Below are 19,567 nucleotides of genomic sequence, written 5' to 3'. Positions count from 1 at the left end.
GATAAGGAGAGTTTAAGGGGGTTCAAAGGAATGGGGACAGAATAAATGTGAGCAGTGCTGCTGGATAACATGTAGATCAGGCATTCTCAAAGTGCGGCCCATGGGCCAATGGCAGCTCTCAGAAATGTTTTTGGTGGCCTGCAATGAGTTAAGGTGACATGATGAAATGCATGGCTCGGTTCCAATGCAGTTTTAGACCAACCAACATCACACAGTACTTTGCTTTTAAGAATGGTAAAACTGCCCCCTGGGCTAAGCTGTCAGGTTAGGAATGGCTGCATGGCAACTAGGCATTTCACGAGTTGTGTTTGACTGTTGAGCCACCTCGCAAGACAGATTACATCATCACTGCAGGGTTAGCCTGTTGGCAACATGGAAGAGCTGGGGCCATTGTGCAAAAAAAAAAAAAAAAAAAAAAAAAAAAAAAGTTTTATTGAGGAGAAAAGGAAGTTTCAGGAGAAATGGAGACGCTCAGCACTTCATTGTACCTCACAGGTCAGATAAAGTGATGTATCTGATCTGCAAGCAGGTGAAAGCCACACACAGCGAATTTAACTTTGTTAACAATCTTAAAATGTACGACAAGCTGCACAACTAAGGTTGAACAATTTCGAAGAGGCTGAACTGCCCATCAGTCAGTTTCCACAAATCTGTTTTAGCCTGTTTATCTACAAATTTTGTTTATTTTACATCACTGGCTGCAAACCGTTTCCAGTATAGATTGTAGACATGTGCCTTTATCTTTAAAGCATCTAAACAGGGACAAAGAGGACTTTTTTTCCTTCTCCAGAAAACACAAAATACTTTTCTCACATGATTCAAAACGTTTAGTCTATAAAAGGTTATTTAAGAGATTTGTTTTGGAATTATCATATTTTCAATTTTTTCTTTTTTTTTGTTTTAGACAGCCCTCTATCCAATGTTGGGTCCCTAAATTGGCCCTCAGTCATCAAAACTTTGAGAATCTCATCTCTCTAGCAAAAATCTGTCAAGCAGATCACATTTGGTGAGACGTTTCCATTTTCCATTTGACTATGCCGTATATATGACCATAAAATATATATGAAGAAATAAATCAAGAAACTTTCCTTTCCCACATTACTTTTATTGTTCAGATGTATACAACCATTTACAAGGTTTCTCATGACCTTTGAAGTGTTGCAGGACTAATAGGCCATATCATTGTTACGCAGTTGTCACTCTAATCCTTCTTGTTATTTACTGCTGCATGTGGTGCCAAGTGACAATCTGCAGTAGCTGATCCCAGCCACTTCAACACCCACACCAGTGATTTTGAATGTTTGACCCATTAACTACAATTTTCCCAAATTTTACATTGCAAATCGTGTAGGGTACAAAGATTTCACATCATGTCATCAAAATCCTTTGATTTGCAAATATGAATTTTTGGTTTAAACACCCACCTTACAAGGCTCTGTTTCTGAGGTGAACAAAGTCATCACCATTCATAAACCACAGATCTAGAGACCATTCCAGCAGAGAGCATTTCACTGCATCCAGTTTCAACTCATCAAAGCACAACAGTACTGCTGCCTTAAGGAAAACAAATATGGGTAACTTTAGGGTAGGAAAAATTATAGTGGTGACTGAAAACACGTCATTAGTCCTCAAACATTAAAAAAAAAAAAAAAAAAAAAATCAGGTTTCTAGGGAATGACCAGTTATTGGAAATTTAGGATTAACTGCGAGAACTAGTAGTAGAACTAGCTCTCGTGAGCTAACCCTATTAGCAGGTGACTCAAAGGCACTGATTGGACTTGGATATCACTTCCAACATGACTCAGCAGTGTTTCAGTGCTGTCAAGAGCAAAATGTGCCAAGCTGTGTTCAACAAAGTCTTTTATTTTCAATACCTCAGCCGTGTTGCACTGTCAGTCTAATAATGTGAAGGTTTAACATGAAAACTGAATGTTACACAACTCATTGTAATTAAACTATCTGGGTTTAATGCTCACACTCAGCACTTCTATTAAGCGTTACATATAACAAAGGTCATGTAATAAAAAGAAACAGTTCTAGGGTTTTTATACCTGCACATGATACTCATACCATAAATATGAATTGAAATATTGGAAAGAAAATATAATTTCACACTACGCAACCAATATTGAGCCTTACTGGCTTTTATTAAGTATTTCAATAAAAAGAACAATTCACTCTCATTCAAACCTACCCACCAATTGTAATAATCAACCACCTACTCATCCACCCACACTTTTACTACAACTGTTCAAAAACAACAGGGTACACAATGAACAAACTACAGAGTACATGCAGAAGACACTAGTTCTATACATCTGCAAATGAAACAAGTGAGTTAGAAAAGAATTTAAATCTTTTTACAAAACCCTTCTGGCAAACAGTTTTCAACTAACTCAACACAGCATTGGAAAGGGTGCCTATATTCTTTTGATGGCATCGTCAATTTCAGAAATCTGGTCCTTCAGTTGGCTCCATTGCTCAGGATTCAGGGAAATGCCTAAAAGTAATTTTCAAAATGGGTTTCTAAGGTCAGACAGAAATCAATCCAAGTACTAGCATTGTTTTCAAAATTTAAGATGATGCAACACTAAGCTTTTATAGCCTTTAAACACAAGCTTGTCTAAAAGGCTTATGTACCATATGATACGCTATATCAACACTAATGTACAAACTATAGACCATCATACATCATACATACTACATATATACATGTAATAAGACATAACAAAGAGGGTATACTGGAGGAGGTCAAAGACAACAGTAGTTAGTAGCTACCAAATTGATTTGATTACCTTTTTTTCCTGGCTTCATCTCTCCATCTTGGTTCATCCAGTATTCCCTGATGTCAATCAGAACTTTGCCTTTGAAGTCTCTGACGCTGACATACCTCATCTTACCGATCTGCAATAACCAATAAATACAAGCTCAACAGGGTTTTTTTTTTTTTTTTTGTCTGTTTTTTGTCTGACAGTAAGTTTTTCTTCCACTGACAGGTGCTGGTGCATCATGTCTTTTATTTATATGGCCCTATCCCCATTCTCAAGTTTTGAAGCCTGCCTGAAGAATTCAGAACAGACATACAACCTACTGCCTATCTGTGTTCCTTTCACTACTCTGTGTGTCCACTAATAAGCATAATAAACCTTGTTTTCTTAAATCAAATAGCTTCCTCATATTATTTGCTTCTTCTGAGGTATTGCTTTGGTCAAGTTCAAGTAGTTACAACTGGCATGTTTTGCAGTAAGACATGACAGTCAACTCATGCTCCTAAGCCATGTTCCTGTCATCGGATTTTATCATAGATAGACAAATAGACATAGAGCGAGAGAAAGAGAGATATAGATATATAGAAAAATAGATATATAGATAAATATGTGTAAGTATTTCAGGGCCTGTGAATTTGGAAAGTTACTGGCTTAGAGAGTCAGTGGAAAATTTTGGTCACCGTCCACCCTGCCTTAGGTAGTATTTTGGGGGTAATACACATCTGAATGTTCTATGAACAACTGATGCAGAAATAAACTTTATGAATATTTAAATCATCTGTTTCTGATTTCTCCACCCAATTATTGCAAATATTGTTAGTGTTAATTTATTAGTTTATTCATGGCACAAAACATATCTCCTGCAATAGATAAATAACAGCTTATTTCCACAGAAAACTGCCAAAACTGAAGTCAAATAAACTGAAGGCCGCTACTGGTAAATGGCTCAAAATGTTAGAAGGCTTGACATTTCCTGTGTTTCCTGCAAGGCTTTGAGAGCCTTCTGCGATGGCTGTGCTGGACTTGTATCGAGGATGACACCCACCTGGAACATGTTGTCATCACTGTTACTGCTGCCTTTGGATGAGCCGCCTGGCCTGGAGCTCTCTCCGCTCTTTGGTTTCTTGGCTGGTTTCTCTGGTGCACTCGTCTTCTTTCTCTTAGCCTACAAAAGATGAAGTTGTCCATATTCAGCTTAAGGCACAGACATTCTGAGGACAGAGGACACTGACCTTTCAAAATTAAAAATATCCAAACCTGACAAAAGTGTAAATACATCTCTCACAGCCTGTAAATACCTGTGCCTGGAGCATGTGTGTGGTCAGACTAGAAAATATTACCAATAGAAAGTGCATCATTCACAAACAGTATGAACACACAAATCTGTGCTAAACTGCCAAAAAATTAGACTGATCAGTATGTTCTTATTATGTTCCAATATGTTCTTATGCCTCAGATCATTTAGGAAATTGAAAAGTGATTTGGCCTTAGTACTACTTTAAACATGTGTAATTGCTAATAGCTAAAAAGACATTATCATCAACAAAACCATAATAAACAAATGACTAAATTGTTGAAATGTCTGGTTCTTGCTGTCCTAACAACAGAGTGTATACTCAAATTTCCATATTAAAATATCTTAATCATGTTTTTGTCCTTTTGCCTGTATTGATCAGCTGCTCCCACAAATGTCAACCTTTTGCATCGAGGAATATTCAACTGGATAACCAGCCTATTCAGTGTTTCTCACAGCCTGACAAATTAATATTGGCAAGAGGGTGGAGGGGCAGCTTATTTGCAATATATAAAGGCCTGCTGTCGACTCGCTGGTAAAGTGATGTGTGGCTGGCACAGCAGTATAGATGTATTTAAATTACTTCTATCCATCTACACATTAAACAGCCTCTTATTTTGCAGTGGCTGCACTGCTTTTGAAGTGGTGCGCCACAGATGTTTATAAAAGCACTGTAATGGTGATATAATTTTTTTTCTTTCTTCAGCTGGATGTAACTGTGGCAGTAGAGATTACAATACATTAATGAGAAAAAACCTGCCTATCCAAGCAGGTGTGACAATGTCATATTCATAGCTGTTACTACTCCAGAAGAGATTTTGTATGAAAAGATGTGTCTTTTAAGGCTTCTACCTCTGAAACGAATGTCTGAATAGTAACGTTTTTCTACTTTTTGCTAGGAGCAGGGCCAACCAAGAGTACTGAATGTCCCTGGGTCTGTTTATCAGTGACTGACAGCCACTGGTGAGACACAAACGTGCAAAAATCCAGATAGAGCTTGAGGCAATTTGACTAGTTAACTCTGGACACATAAGTTGTAAGTTCACGTGGTTTCTTGTTTGGGGTGCATGCTTGCCTGTATGTACGGATGAGCAAGGATATCTTCAGTTACAGATGACACAATTGCTCATTCAGCAGCAGTATTTACCACCACTGTATTAGGGTTTACTGTCTTTGACTTTTGTTTATTTGTAGTTAGGCCCTATAGTTCCAAACTTAACATTTTTAGCATATAAACAAATGTGAACAAAGTGTATTATGCCAGTACAATAAAAATAAAATTAAAAAAAAAAAACAAGGTCTGGCAGCGGATTTTACAATCAGGTTGTTTCTTCCTAGCGCATGGTTACTGTGCATGCTACTGTAGATGCTACCTGCTGGATCTACTTTCCACTTCAAAGAGTTAAATGACAGAACAAGAGACATATAATTACCTCAAAAAATGGGTACCGGGACTTGTTATTGTTTTGTATTGGCATACCGTATTTCACCAATTAATCGCCGGGCCGCAAATAGCCGCCTGGTTCTTTTAAACGCCTAGGGTCTGCACCCATTTTGCGTATTAAACGCCCACCCGAATAACCGCCGGGGCGACTATTTGCATTATATTGAGGTAAACCCAAAATAAGGCTATTGACCTTATTTTTGCAGAAGTAAACAGTTAGCCGCACAATAACTGTGCGGTACTTCCGTTTTCTGTCAAAATAAGAGAGCTAGCTAACGTTAGAAAAAAAGGGTGTACCGTAATCTTAAATCGACCGACTAAGTCTTATTTTGACAGCGGTGTCAGAGGGAACAACTTGCAACGCGCCAATTTGACGGTTTGCACTATGTTTGTATGTACAGATATGTTTACCTTATACCTTACAGTACTTTTGTGCTAACAATATGTTGGACAGTAACTATCATCACAATAATGGCCTGGTGCAGGTCTGTGCAAAAATAAATAAAGGCCTGCAGCGAAAAGCTGCCTGGTTCTTTTAAACGCCCGGGGTCCAAGTTGATTTTGCGTATTAAACGCCCGGGCGATTAATTGGGGAAATACGGTAACCAGCTTTGCGCAAAAAGTGTTATATTGTGAGATATTTTGCTATGGAAGTGAGTGGAGAAATGCAAATATGATATTGTGGGTAGCACCCTGGGGAGCACAGAGCAACTACTGAAGATGTATCACCATCATGTGGACTGAATATAATACAACCCAACACTACCAAAGTTCAATTTGCTTTAAGTGAACAACTTAACAGCCTGCCTTAATGGCCTGATGTGTAATCCAGCCCTCTGAGGCTCTGTACTTGGTGCTTGAGATAAGTAAGCAAGAATTTGGATTTGATTCTTTCCACCTTAACCCAGACAAAACAAAAAAACTCTTCTGCCCTGATTATTTTGTCAGAAAGCCTGATCGGTGTATTAGTATCAAAACTAGTGCCAAGAGTCGCCAAGAGCCATGGTGTCAATCGGACCAACATGTTAATAAGCTTGTTCAGTCATATCTTTCCCCACTTAAATATTAAAAACATTTGTAACTGTCAACTACTACATTCATTTTCTCCAGCCAAGACTACAGTAATTCCCACTTCACCTGCCTTAATCAAGCTATTTTGCCTCACCTTCAATTAGTCCAAAATGTGGCTGCCAGGCTGTTACCCAGAGAGCATATTACCTCTATTTTTGCATCGCTTCATTGGCTCCCTGGATTAGACTGAGCAAATTCCATCTTACTTTGTATTTATTTGATATAACTTTGATAAAAAAAAGGAGACAGCCCTATCATCCCAGGTAAAACTGATGTCTTTGAACTCAAAATGATGGGGTTGGATTGTGTTTTTGTGGGTTACGCGACACAGGTTTGAGTGGATGCCTCTTTATAACTCGGAATATGATCTGCTTTCTTTTTGAATGTAAAGTTATACACAAACTGCAACAAAAAGAAAAGCAAATGGGTTATCAGAAGGCAGAGTGAAGAGCATACCTTGGTCTCCACGTCGCTGTCAGAGTCACTTCCAGATGTGGACGACAACACTTCCTTTGATTTGGGCATTCTGTTCAAAGAGAGATCAAGAAAGATTTTTTTGTGTGGTGCAACACTGCCACCAAGTGTTCATTCGAGGGAACACAAACAAAATATGGCTAGCAGCTCTTTCCTACAGGGTGTACGCCTGGTTTAAAGAAGCCTCTATTCCCTGTGTCGCAAGTCAGTCGCAAGTAACATGAACGTACAGGAGGTGTGGCTCTGTTCCAAACCGTCTCTTGGGATGCTGTTAGAGATTTTGTTAGACATAAATTGTGTAACACACATCTCCTTGAAAACTATCCTTCAACTGTGGCCCTGAAAGAGTAATGAAGGCCAGTAAGAATATTCAAATGGAAATCCATCTCAAACCAGAGTGCTATAAACTTCTCATTACAGTTCAGTCTTGATTCGTGAACTACAGTGCAGACCAGGTCCACATATTTATGTCTGAACCTGGTATGAGCTCGAGATCATAGTAACTAAGCTCAACCTAAACCCAATTCTTTTTGTGTGTCTGTACCCGACCCAAGCCTCCATCACTAGGTTACATTTACCACCTGAAATAGCCTACGTGTGTCCTTAAGCGTCATCACATAAACTCCAGCACTATCCAGGAGATTGCCCACAACAGACAGTAGGTCCATCATTTTTATTGTTTACACTAGAGGAGGGCTGTGCAATATGACTACATATATCACGTGATGGTAGAAAAACTATCGTTGCATGTTTTGTTTGTCATTTTTTTCATTGTGTTACAAACAAATTCTTCTGTGATTTAACATGGGAGTTTATTTTCTGCAGTTTGGACTGCTGAGCATTGAGCACACATGAGCATATGCAAAATAAATTATTTATTAAATAAATTAGTATAACACATAATAACAGCATAATTTAATTTGTATGCAGTATAGCAGCAGCTACGCTGTGGTGGACACGGTGTGAGTGTCACACTTCACCGATCACTAAAACACTGACAGCAGTGTCATTTTATTAACTCTGCACTAATGAAGCTCAGAGAAAAACAGCAGAAGTCATGGCTGCAGCCACTGAGACAAAACATTCACTCCAAAGCAACGTGATTTATTTCTCACAGTGAATTTAGTGACTCCTTGCACTCTGTAGACTTTAGGGATGAGCTGGCAGCATAACAAAATTTGCACAAATGTTCCAGATAATAGGAGGAAAATAATAATATGATTAATTACCTTTTATTTGTCAAGTGTATAATTCAAAATGTAATAAGAAATAGGCCTCTTCAAGGGAACATTTTATATAAACCATTTATTCATGGAATTTACTGAAAATGTGCTATATCGTGCTATATATTATTATCGGGATGTAAAATGACCTATACTGGGATATGAGATGTAGGTCATATCACACAGCCCTACACTAGAGTTTCACTAAAATAACACTGACCTGACCCAACCCATACCAAACTCAAACATCATTTCTAAATTTTTGTGCAAACCTGGCCCAAGCCGAAGAGCTCGGGTCAGGTATCCACACTCCATCATTAACACAAGGTTAAAAACAAAGAAGTAATAGCTGCTCTATTTATTTTTAACAGAGCTTTAGGTACTGTGGCAGTGCCAAGTAAAAGCAAATTTAAATATGTAAGCCAAAAATATGGATTTCAAAGATTTTACTAGATTACAGAGGCAACCACAGTTTAAAAAATATATTGCTTCTAATTGCAGATGCTCCCTTTTCCATGTGGAGCAGGGCTCTCAAACCATGTGTCATGGATATCTATATCATTTGATTTCAGTGATTAGTTCCTGCTCTGTCTAAAGGAAGGGTCAGTGAAACCATGTGGTGTAGCAACTGGCTGGAATTAAGACTTGCATTCTCTTGTCCCTCCATGACACATGGTTTTACATAATGAAATAGTTAACTAGCTTTTTGATTATAGCTCCTCATTACATTTTTCTGGTCGATGAAACTACAAAACTCATATTTAGTGATGCACTGATATGGAATTTCAGTGCCGATAATGACAACCAAGAATTATCTGTTTGTTGTGGCTGATAACAAAATGACAGCCAGTAACATCACCTCTTGCATTTGCATAAATGTAAAGAGGACAATGAAAGCTAAGTTGTTAGATAGACCTAGATTTTATTTATATATTACCCCAAAATCAATACAATTTTTGCGAACAAACTGCAGCTAAGAGAGGCAAGTCTGTTAGAGTAGGAACACAATTGTTTTAGCACCTAGTACACACAGGAGTTGTTCTTATCCATCGTTTGTTCTCATTTTGTTGGTACCCACTGATTTCTGGGACTCACTAATGTTTTCTTATTTTTTCTTTTCTCTTAGGTCAGAGAAATTTTTACAAATGGCTGAGGACACTCCTACCAACATAAACAAAAGCTTTCTCATTGTCATAGTCCACAAATTGACTGTTCAGCACATGGACTCATACATTCTAAAGTCAAAGAACATAAGAAATGCATTAAATGAAGATCAATGCATAACCACATTTAAATTATTTTATATTTTGGAGCAATTTTATAGATATAGATAGAAAATTCTATAGTTTGTTGAACAGCAAAAAAGCCTATAGACTATAACAGCTATTAAAAATAGATGAGTTAATGAATTTTAGTATGTTTAAACAGTAGAGCTGTGTCTCTGTCAGTGTCAAGGCTTCAGAAACTGTCCTGTCCTCCTGCAGACATCACCACGGAGTGCATGGCTTTTTAAAAAAAAAAAATAATAATAATAATGCTGATATGTTTTGCTTTGTTTTGTGCATCTGATTATCTGAACCAATAATTTTTTAACAAATGAGACACAAAATTGCTGAACTTAAATGAACATTTATTTAACGTTAATGTTGTTTCCATTTTCTCCCCTGATCTGTCAGGTGATGCACAACACCACATCTGTCTGTAGTGAATGCTACCTATCGTGTATAGATAGATAGATAGATAGATAGATAAAACTTTATTCATCCGCAAAGGGAATATCTATATCTACATCTATCTATATCTATATCTATATACACACAAATAAGCACACACATGACAATAGCAGAGACATTTAAGAGAATGTTGCTACTTCTAGGGAAAAAAAATCACTAACAAACTACTTGATGTTAAATTACCATAGACTTCATGCAAATTTTAGAATACATTTATATTGCTGCAAACCATGTAAAGAGTTCTATGCAAGGACAGCTTGAACATATGAAGGTGAAACTGAATACATGCCATCAACGACTGCATTAGCCTTCTGTTCATTATTGTGGCATATTTCAATTTAGCAATTACTGTGGCTCACTGATAGTTATGTGGTAAATTAATAGGCTAGTGACTGATAGAAGGGAGGTATTCTCTGTCAGGTAATGCACAGCACCACATCCGTTAACAGCAGTTCACAGGGCAGTGTGATGCCCCCACCAACCCCCCCACCCATTCCGTGTGTGTGAGTAATTGCCTACGTCACAGTAGGCAAATTCATTAATTGCCTGTGTCACAGTATGCAAATTAATTGCCTAAGTCAGAGGAATGGTTCATGACGTCATAATTCATTAATTCATTTCCTCAGCGAGTTGGGTCTTGTATAGCCATGCAGAGTATCTACAGTCTGATAGCCATAATGAATCAAAGCCAGACTGACAGTGGTGACTTGTCTGGAACAGGTGTGTTTGGGACGAGTCGTGGCGACGTTAACAGGGGCAGAAGATCGGCCTACACTGTGCTCGGGGCTGGGAGAGATGCTGTCACTTTCAAATTTTGCCGTTTCCATCATTTTTTTTTTCATGCAAAATGTGAATAATGCTGGATGTGGGAGTCGCAATGAGGGTAGAGAGGCTCAAGTGTTTCCACATGATAAGCATCCTGAGCTATGCTGCCTGCTAGGTTGGGCACAGAGTCAGCATCAACCGTCACTATCTTGGCTATTAGCAGTGTAAGAAAATAAACCTGGAAGCATTGTCTGCCTGCTGTCCATCTCAATGCAACGTCTTGTTTCTGTCCAAGGTTGCGAGATTTATTTTTTTAATTAACAGCATATAACACAAGACGTTCAGTTTTGGCTGTTGGTATCTTGAATGCGACTGTATGCACTCAGAGCGCACTTCACACTTTACAGCACAGAACAGTTTTACCACTGATCATGTGTGGGCAGCTTCACACTTCAGAGCTATTTCTGATTTTTGGGATTTTTTTTTTTTTTTTTTTTTTTGGAAGAATTGCTCAGTGAACAAACCCATTGCTGCTTCATATGGTTATGACTGACATTAGGACTGGGCAATGTACTGATATCTTATCATTATTGTAACATGAAATTAGATATTGTCTGGGATATCAGTTATTGTAATACTGTAGCAGAAGTGGTGTGTTTTCCTGGTTTTAAAGGCAGTATTATAGCATTACATTATAGCGTTTCCTGAATTTAATAGACTATTCTAGCTGTCTTGTTATCTGTCTCTGCTTGGTCATCATATGCAAATTACCAATGTCTGTTTAACAAAAATCTTGTGCGTAAATATCTTATGAAAGCGGCAAAAGGTCATCCATACAATACTGTCACAATATCAGCAGAGGTATTTGGTAAAGGACATCGCAATATGATTCTGTCCATGTCGCCCAGCTCTAACTGGCATGATACATAATGCAAGATCGGACCTGATTCTCATTATTTGTCCATTTTAAGATGTGCTGAAGGAAATTATGAAATGATGCTAATTTAGGTTACCGTGCAACTTTAGGCTATTCAAGCAAAGTCCGTGCACTGAGTCAGTATAAGAGGAGGGGTGTGGGGCAGCAGCGTGTTGCTTGGTGCCAACCTCAGTTGACTCTGTGCTCCACTTGGGCAACCCCAGTCCAAGAAGTCTGGACACGCCACTGCTGAAAACTACCGACATTTTAATGGCCTCCTATTTCAAAGTTATGTAAATGCAACGCAGCTGAAATTAACCAGGAAAGGAAGTGTGCGTACTGACACGCTTGACTACCGACGGGTTTGTGATGTGCCCTTAACTGTGGAATCACTTCCTTGAATTCAGAAATAACATGTGTCAGGACAAGCTGGCTTCCTCAGGACAAACTAGCATTCTTCTGCTTAAACCGTTTCAAGAAAAACACCTCACATCGTCCAATGTGCTGTCAGACATGATACTGCAGCATCACTGGCCGTCAGTCAGGCCTACATGAAGACAACGCCAGTGGCTGCTGCACTTGAGCTCGCACTGTTTAGATATGCACGTTAGTCAGCAAGCTAGGAGCTACCTGGCTAGCTCAGCTGTGGTAGCTTAGCTCGCTGCTAACCCGCATCACCAGATAACATCAGTTAAGGTTCGCCATTCAACTCCACTGCAGTAACACACTGGCTTCTTAGCTAGATGCCTTAGCTCAGAGAGGCTTTAGTTAGTGCTGCTCGAATTGTTTATACTTACATGATACGAAGTTGCGGGGATGTTGGCGAAAAGCGGGAAGCAGTTTCACTTCCGGTCGGAAGAACTCGCTGCTCTGCTGTGAGGAACTGTGGGAATTGGAGTCTCCACAGCCGCGCTACATGAAGGTAGCAGCTGGCGGCGGTGACCCGGGCAGAGGGGTCCATGAGACTCCCGGGGGTCCTCGGCAGAAATTAGGATTACGTTAATTCCATTCTAATTCTCCAAAAATTGTTAGAATGCAAAAAATGTACGAGGGATCAGTTTAACATTTCCTTCCTCCTGTTTTAATCTCACCCCAATCTTAAATTTATATCTATCTACAAAACAATTTAACCCCCTCAAGCCTGCACAGATTCACTTAATTTCCTTCAATAACATGGGGTCAATGGTGATTAGGAAAAAAAACAAAAATTGTCTGAACATTAGCAAGAGAGAGAGAGAGAGAGAGAGAGAGAGAGAGAGAGAAAATCATCAGAGTAATTATCAGACTACTGTCAGCATTTTCCCCCCAGCTAAAAAGTGCCAAAACCACTTATTATCAAGAGAAAATCAGCAACACCAAGGACACTTGGGAATTATTTTCAGCTTTTAACTCATTCCTCAACCCTGCACTGCCACCACCATCAGCTCTACTCACTGCAGACCACCTTCTTCACTGAAAAGGTTTCTGCCATCAGTGATCAGTTTTCTGAGCCTGACCAACTCAATATGTCGCCACCAGCTAACGGCCTCTCATTCCTCACATTTCCTGATGTCACTAAGGTACAAGTCTCCAAACTTATATTCAGTTCTTGTCCTATTACTGCTTGACCCTATACCCTCCAACCTCCTGCGGGACATTTCAGCCACACTTACCCCTGCACATCATCAACTCCTCACTTACATGTGGTGTGTTACCCAAAGCTTTTAAGCTGGCCCAAGTTACCCTGCTGCTAAAGAAACCTACACTCAACCCATCTCTGGTTGAAAATTACAGGGCAGTCTCAGTCCTGTCCTTTCTGTCCAAAACACTTGAGTGCACAGTCTTTAACCAAGTCTCTGAATTTCTCGCTGAGAATAACCTACATGATCTGAACCAGTCCATCTTCAAAGGTGGACACTGTACCAAGCTGCATTCCTGTCAGTAGTGGAAACGCTGTGATCAGCTATAGCTGCTTAACCTATCAGCTGCCTTTGACACAGTTAACCAGCAGACTCTCCTCTCTGCACTCACTGAGCTTGGCTTCTCAGGATGTTTGATTCCTACCTTTCAGGGAGATCCTTCAGAGTGTCATGGAGAGGAGAAGTGTCTAAATCCTGCTGTTTGTCCACAGGGGTTCCTCAAGGCTCAGTGCTTGGTCCTCTTCTCTTTGTAATATACATCTCCTCTCTCAATGCAGTCATTTGCCCACATGGCTTGTCATACCACTTTTATGCTGATGATACCCAGCTCCTCCTATCGTTCCAGCTAGACAACCCCCCAATCTATGCATGAATATTGGCATGCCTCACAGATATCTCAGTATGGATGAAGGAACACCACCTCCAGCTCAATCTGTCAAAGACTGAACTCCTCATCTTCCTGGACAATCCCTGTACAACAACACATCAGTATCCAACCAGATTCTATACAGCTCATTCCCACAAAATCTGCCAGAAACTTGGGCGTCATAATTGACAACCAACTGATCTTTAGGGAACATGTGGCCTCTATGGCTCGCTCAGGTGCTTGTGATTTCACACCTTGACAATTGTAACTCCTTACAGGCAGGGCTCCAAACAGGCACACTCAAGCCTCTGCAGATGATCCAGAACACGGTGGTGCGTCTGGTATACAACCCGCCCAAAACTGCACACATCACTCTGCTGTTTATATCCTTCCACTGGCTCTGAGTTGCTGCTTGCATAAAATTCAAGTCCTTGACACTCCCCTACAAAGTAGCAACCTCTGTGGTTCCTTGAGTCCCTGTCAGTCCCTAATAATCCAGCTCTTTAAGGAACACCTTCCCACCTAATGGACTGTGTAATCCCCCATATAATAAATGGACCGTGTAATCCCCCATATACCAATAAAATATTCTGCCTCTATGCTTTCTTCCTTCCTCTATGCACTTCATGCACTCTATACCTTACCTCCATGCACTGCCTTGTAGCTCCTCTGTCCTTTGGACCACAACCAGAGCTTTATGGCACCTGATGTTGTTGTTCTGTCCTGAATAGATCTTTGCTTGTGGTGTATAAAACCTTGAAAATTAGAAAGAAAATACGAGAAAACCATATGTATAATCAGAGGTGGAAGTAACTAATTACATTTACTCATGTTACCATGATTGAGTAGCTTTTGAGACAGAAAAGTCAGAAATTTGACTTTTCCTTACATACAATTTTGCCTGAATATTGCACTTCACTACTTTTTAAATCAGATCAATTACAGAGAACAAATGATCAATGACAGATTGTGGAATCTTTCACAATAAAAGCTCAGTCAGCAAAGATGAAGAGAAGAGTCTGCTTCTACTTTGTTGAGGGAGGAAAAAAGGAGAAAAATATCAGTGAGTTGGCCTGAAGATGAGAACTATGTCAACTCAACCGTCACATTATGTACTTATTCCACATGTGTCAGTTGAGTCTACAGGGTCCTCACTTCAGTTTAGTGTAATGGCCCTTTAAAATAATGTAGTTTGAATTGTGCTCTCTCCCCCTTTTCTAACCACATGGAAGAGATCACAGCTAACACAGTTGCTGTTTGGAAAAAGGAACTCAGTACATTTTAAATAAGACACTTTTACGGCGGTAGATTTTTACAGCAGAACTTCTACTACAGTAAAACATCAGCAAAGTAACAGTACTTCTACTTTAGAAGCAATTTGTAGTATTTTTCCACCACTGTGTATGATCAAAAAAATGACATTTAAACAGCAGAGATACTGGATTGATGTTAGATTTTTTCTGTTTGAATGCTTGTGAAAAGTGTCTTAACGCAGCCTCAAACTGCACACAAAACAAAATATCTCTTGATATAAGGACCTCTGTAAGGCAAAAACACTTCAAATGGGGATCAGCGACTTATTGAAAGCCAGCTTGGGGGTCCAGAAAATGAAAAAGTTTGAAAAAAAACTTGGGTTAGATTATCACATCCAAGAATAGCGAGTCGATGTTGTCCTTGTCCAGAATGATCTTCCTTCCCACGTCTTCTTGGAAGGAACAACCCTCTTAAGAAAATAAGCACAGACATGAATCCTTTACTTTCACATCATCTTTTATTTTCAGTTCAAGATGTGTTAGAGAAATAGGCCTACAGTGGTGGAAAAAAGTTTTTGGACACCCTTAAAATTTTACACAATCTCAAATATTATCATGAAATATTTGTGGAAAAATCTTTTTGTGTTTCAAAAGGTGTGGCTGCATTAGACAGATACAAACAAATACAAATTATATTTTTTTGTTTATTGTTTACAAGAAGAACTAACAAAACTAAATTCTTGACAAATTCTTCTGACCACAGAATCTTCTTCCAATTCCTGGCTGTCCAGTTCTTGTGTGCCTGGGCCCAACGATGCCGGGCTAGCCTCTGTCTCTCATTGATCAGGGGCTTCTTAATAGTCTTGTAGGACCTTAAGCCATGATCTAAAAGTCGGCCACGTACAGTGCGGGTGGAACACTGGACACCAGTTTGCTTTGACCACTGCTGCTGAAGCTCCTGTGATGTCATTCGGCGGTTTTGCCTGCACATGCGGATCAGGATGCGGTCATTTCTTGCTGAAGAAACCCTTGGACGCCCAGATCTTGGTTTGTCTTCCAAGCTGTTGGTTCTCCTGTATTTCTGCAGAGTGTATCCAACTGCTGAAGGACTGCATCTGCACTTCCTGCCTGAGAATCTTTATCTTCCTGCGTGTTTCCTGCGTTAGGTTCCTTGTTTTAGCCATTTTTGTGTCTGAAGAACTTTCAAATGTGCTGGCTTTATATAGACACGAAGCTTGGCAACAAAAATTGTGTCTTTTAATAAAAAAAAAAAATGACCTTCATCACTGGTACCAAAATGACCCAATACTCAAAATTTCTTATGTATTTTTATGGAACCAATCAATTTGAAGTTTTTAATGGCTTTTTTTAGGATTTGTTTAGTATTTTGGCTGTGACTGTACTAAAAGAAATTGCACTTGAAGACCTAAGAGTGATTCTTAATGCAATAGTTCACAAATGCATGGGGTGTCCGAAAACTTTTTTCCACCACTGTATATTGCCTTATAGTATTTCCTTTTTTATTTCCTAAGTATTTTCATAGACCCGTAATAACCTATATATGCACTATGTAATAATAATAATAACAACAACAACAACAATACTAATACATTATATTTATAAGCACCTTTCAAAAACACTCAAGGACACTTTACAAAAGATGAAACAAACAGTAAGATCACAGGTAAAAAACAATATAAAATAAAAGGGAAACTGCAATTACAGAGAGTATGCAGTTTTGAACAGATGAGTTTTGAGTCTAGATTTGAACAAAGGAAGAGAGTCAGTATATATGTCATATGTGTGTGTGTGTGTGTGTGTGTGTGTGTGTGTGTGTGTGTGTGTGTGTGTGTGTGTGTGTGTGTGTGTGTGTGTGTGTGTGTGTGTATAAATAATCGTTTTATTTTATTTTATTTTATTTGATTTTTGGGTTATATTTCCCCCTCCGTTTTGGCACAAAATGCAATTATACAAAGTGTCCACAAGATGTCGCTGTAGGGCCTTTATTTTAACCTAGTGACATCATCGTGAACTGCAGGTGTGGAGCCAAATTGAAAGGATGAAGTAGTTGACATGGGATCATGTCTTTCTGGTTCAAATGCTACATGTATATTAAATCATATTCTTATCTACAGAAAATGTCTTGCTGTAATCTTGTAAAAATAATCAGAGACAGAAAAGCATAGCCTCTTTGGATGGGTGTAGGTGTCTTTAACAGATGTGACTTTTTACTTGTACTATATGGCTGTAATTTCTGCTAATGGGTGGTACTGTGGATAAACTGGCATAATTCTTCAGTATCTGAAGTGACAGCAAATCCTAATCTGGTGTCATTGCTCATCACATTGTTTTTCATCTTTGGCTTTACCATTATCCAACTCCCCTGAATATGAACTGCTAGGGTCAATTTGACCCTAGCAATTAAATCCTGCAGGAAATGATTATTATCAGAATTTTTACCTAAAGTTATATGTCATGTACTTTGTTTCTTTGCAAACAAAAATATTAATCATGTATTTAGAGACGTCAAGCATTGAATGAGATCAAATTGACCCCGAAGATGATAGGAGGTTTAAATTGCTAGGCTGACTCTTTTTTTTTTTTTTCTACTAAATACAATAAATATAAGCAACATTTTTTGAAGAGATCTGACTTCATTATGACATTCATGAGTTGATGCAATGTTTGTCTAATAGATTTAAGATGAGTTACATGAACAACGTTTTTATAGATACTTTATTTTTATAGAGCTCATTTTAAGTTGTTAATCAATGTTGAAGGCAATCTTCTATTATTGACTCATTCTTGATAAATATGTTGACAAGATATAGGGTATTATATACTTGTTCTATTGGATTTTCTGTTGGAAAACTACTCTCACTACTACCCATTAGTAGCTGTAAAAATGCTGATGTGTAAGTGCCTGGACCTTTTACTGTAAGGCTGTAAGATTGATCAGTGGGGCTAGTCATACTAATTAAATCATACACGGCACTTAGTGACTTTAATATGTGCTTATACAGTTGTGTAATTCCAATACTTTTCCAAAATGAATACACATTTTAACACACTGGAATAAGTGCACTGTTATGTGTTGCTAACCAGTCTACTGACCTGTTATGACTTTGCCCCATTATCTTTTACTATAACTCTGAAATGACTTATCATTTTAGGAGGTTTGTCATTGCCACAGAGCTGTACATTAGTGGAGATCCCAATGTTTCTAAAGATCCCAAACATGTCCTGCCTAATTACAGGAGCATGTGTATAAAATAATTTACAAGATATATAGATATTTTCTATTCGATGTAATGCTGCCGTTCTAAAACAATGGCATCTTGGCATTGAATATTTCACTCAGTATATTTGTGATATAGCTCTACTGAAGCGCTGCAACCAGCATATAGGTTTGTCATACAATATGGAAAAATGCAAACTTTAAAAAAATGCCATTGCACTTTTGTTTCATTTTTTTTCTTCAACAGATCAACATGGACAAAGTGTGTGTCAGCTTTTCTTGGAACACTGAACATCTGACACCAATGTCGTCCCACTATGCATTTTTGGGGAAATTAAATGACTCTTTTCTTGTTAATCTATTTGAATTGCATAGTAGATCCAGCAGGTTACATCTGCAGGAAACTTCCACATTGTAACCTTGCGCCAGGAAGACATGACCTGATAGTATTTTCACAGATATTTGCGTAATACACAAAAATTAGGCCTTGTTATTTTATATAGGCATAAGCCCTTTTGTTTATGCTTGTTTATGTGTTAAAAGTGTTCTTTTAGAAGCTGTTTTGCTTTAGAAGTGAATAGAAAGACAGAAATCCTGTATTGTGGATTAGCAGCCCAGGAGAACACAGAGCAGCTGATGAGGATATGTCACCACCATGGGGACTCACCCAAGGGACTATACAAGCCAACACGAACCCAACAGAATAATTTAGGCAGCATCAAGTCATATGACAAGAGCTGTCAAGTTGAACAAAGAAATAAATACAAAGCACAAGTGTATTTATTTTCATGTTGTAACTAAACGCTGCCTAATCACTTGATTATCTTTGTGGTCATATTCAATCCCATGAATCTATGCATTAAAGTTTGTGGTTGCGTTTGAGATTGGTGGTTTTGTGCCTGTGCTTGAGGGGAAAAAAAAAATCCTTCTTGCCATTTCTGACTACAAATCAGTAATCCAAGTGTACAAATGCCATAAACACAAATGCAAGTGCTCAGAATGCTGGGATTTCTGCCAGCTTTATCCCACATAGCTTCTATAAAATCTATGAATTATATATGTAAATCTTATGTTAAGTACCTGTAAAAAGCAACATGTGGGCTGACTGGGTGCTCTTCTCTCA

General features: G+C 38.6%; 1 protein-coding gene across 2 annotated transcripts; it reads right to left on the bottom strand.

The window, feature by feature from the left end:
* Positions 1-1,084: 1,084 nt before the first annotated feature.
* sub1b (SUB1 regulator of transcription b) lies at positions 1,085-12,621 on the bottom strand. 2 transcript variants are annotated; one of them, XM_030059769.1, is made up of 5 exons: positions 12,486-12,621; positions 7,034-7,103; positions 3,814-3,933; positions 2,796-2,904; positions 1,085-2,500 (listed from the first exon to the last, which is right to left on the bottom strand). In XM_030059769.1, the coding sequence occupies exons 2-5, from the start codon at positions 7,100-7,102 to the stop codon at positions 2,421-2,423; spliced, it is 378 nt and encodes a 125-aa protein (XP_029915629.1). In that variant the 5' UTR covers position 7,103; positions 12,486-12,621; the 3' UTR covers positions 1,085-2,420. The 2 variants fall into 2 exon arrangements, with proteins under 2 accessions (XP_029915629.1, XP_029915631.1); XM_030059771.1 differs by having other exon boundaries at positions 7,034-7,106; positions 12,486-12,571.
* Positions 12,622-19,567: the final 6,946 nt, after the last annotated feature.

Source organism: Myripristis murdjan, chromosome 9 (assembly GCF_902150065.1).
Source record: "Myripristis murdjan chromosome 9, fMyrMur1.1, whole genome shotgun sequence".
NCBI classification, from domain to species: Eukaryota; Metazoa; Chordata; class Actinopteri; order Holocentriformes; family Holocentridae; genus Myripristis; species Myripristis murdjan.
Note: the sequence above shows the minus strand (reverse complement) of the source record. Positions and strands in the feature narration are given on the sequence as shown.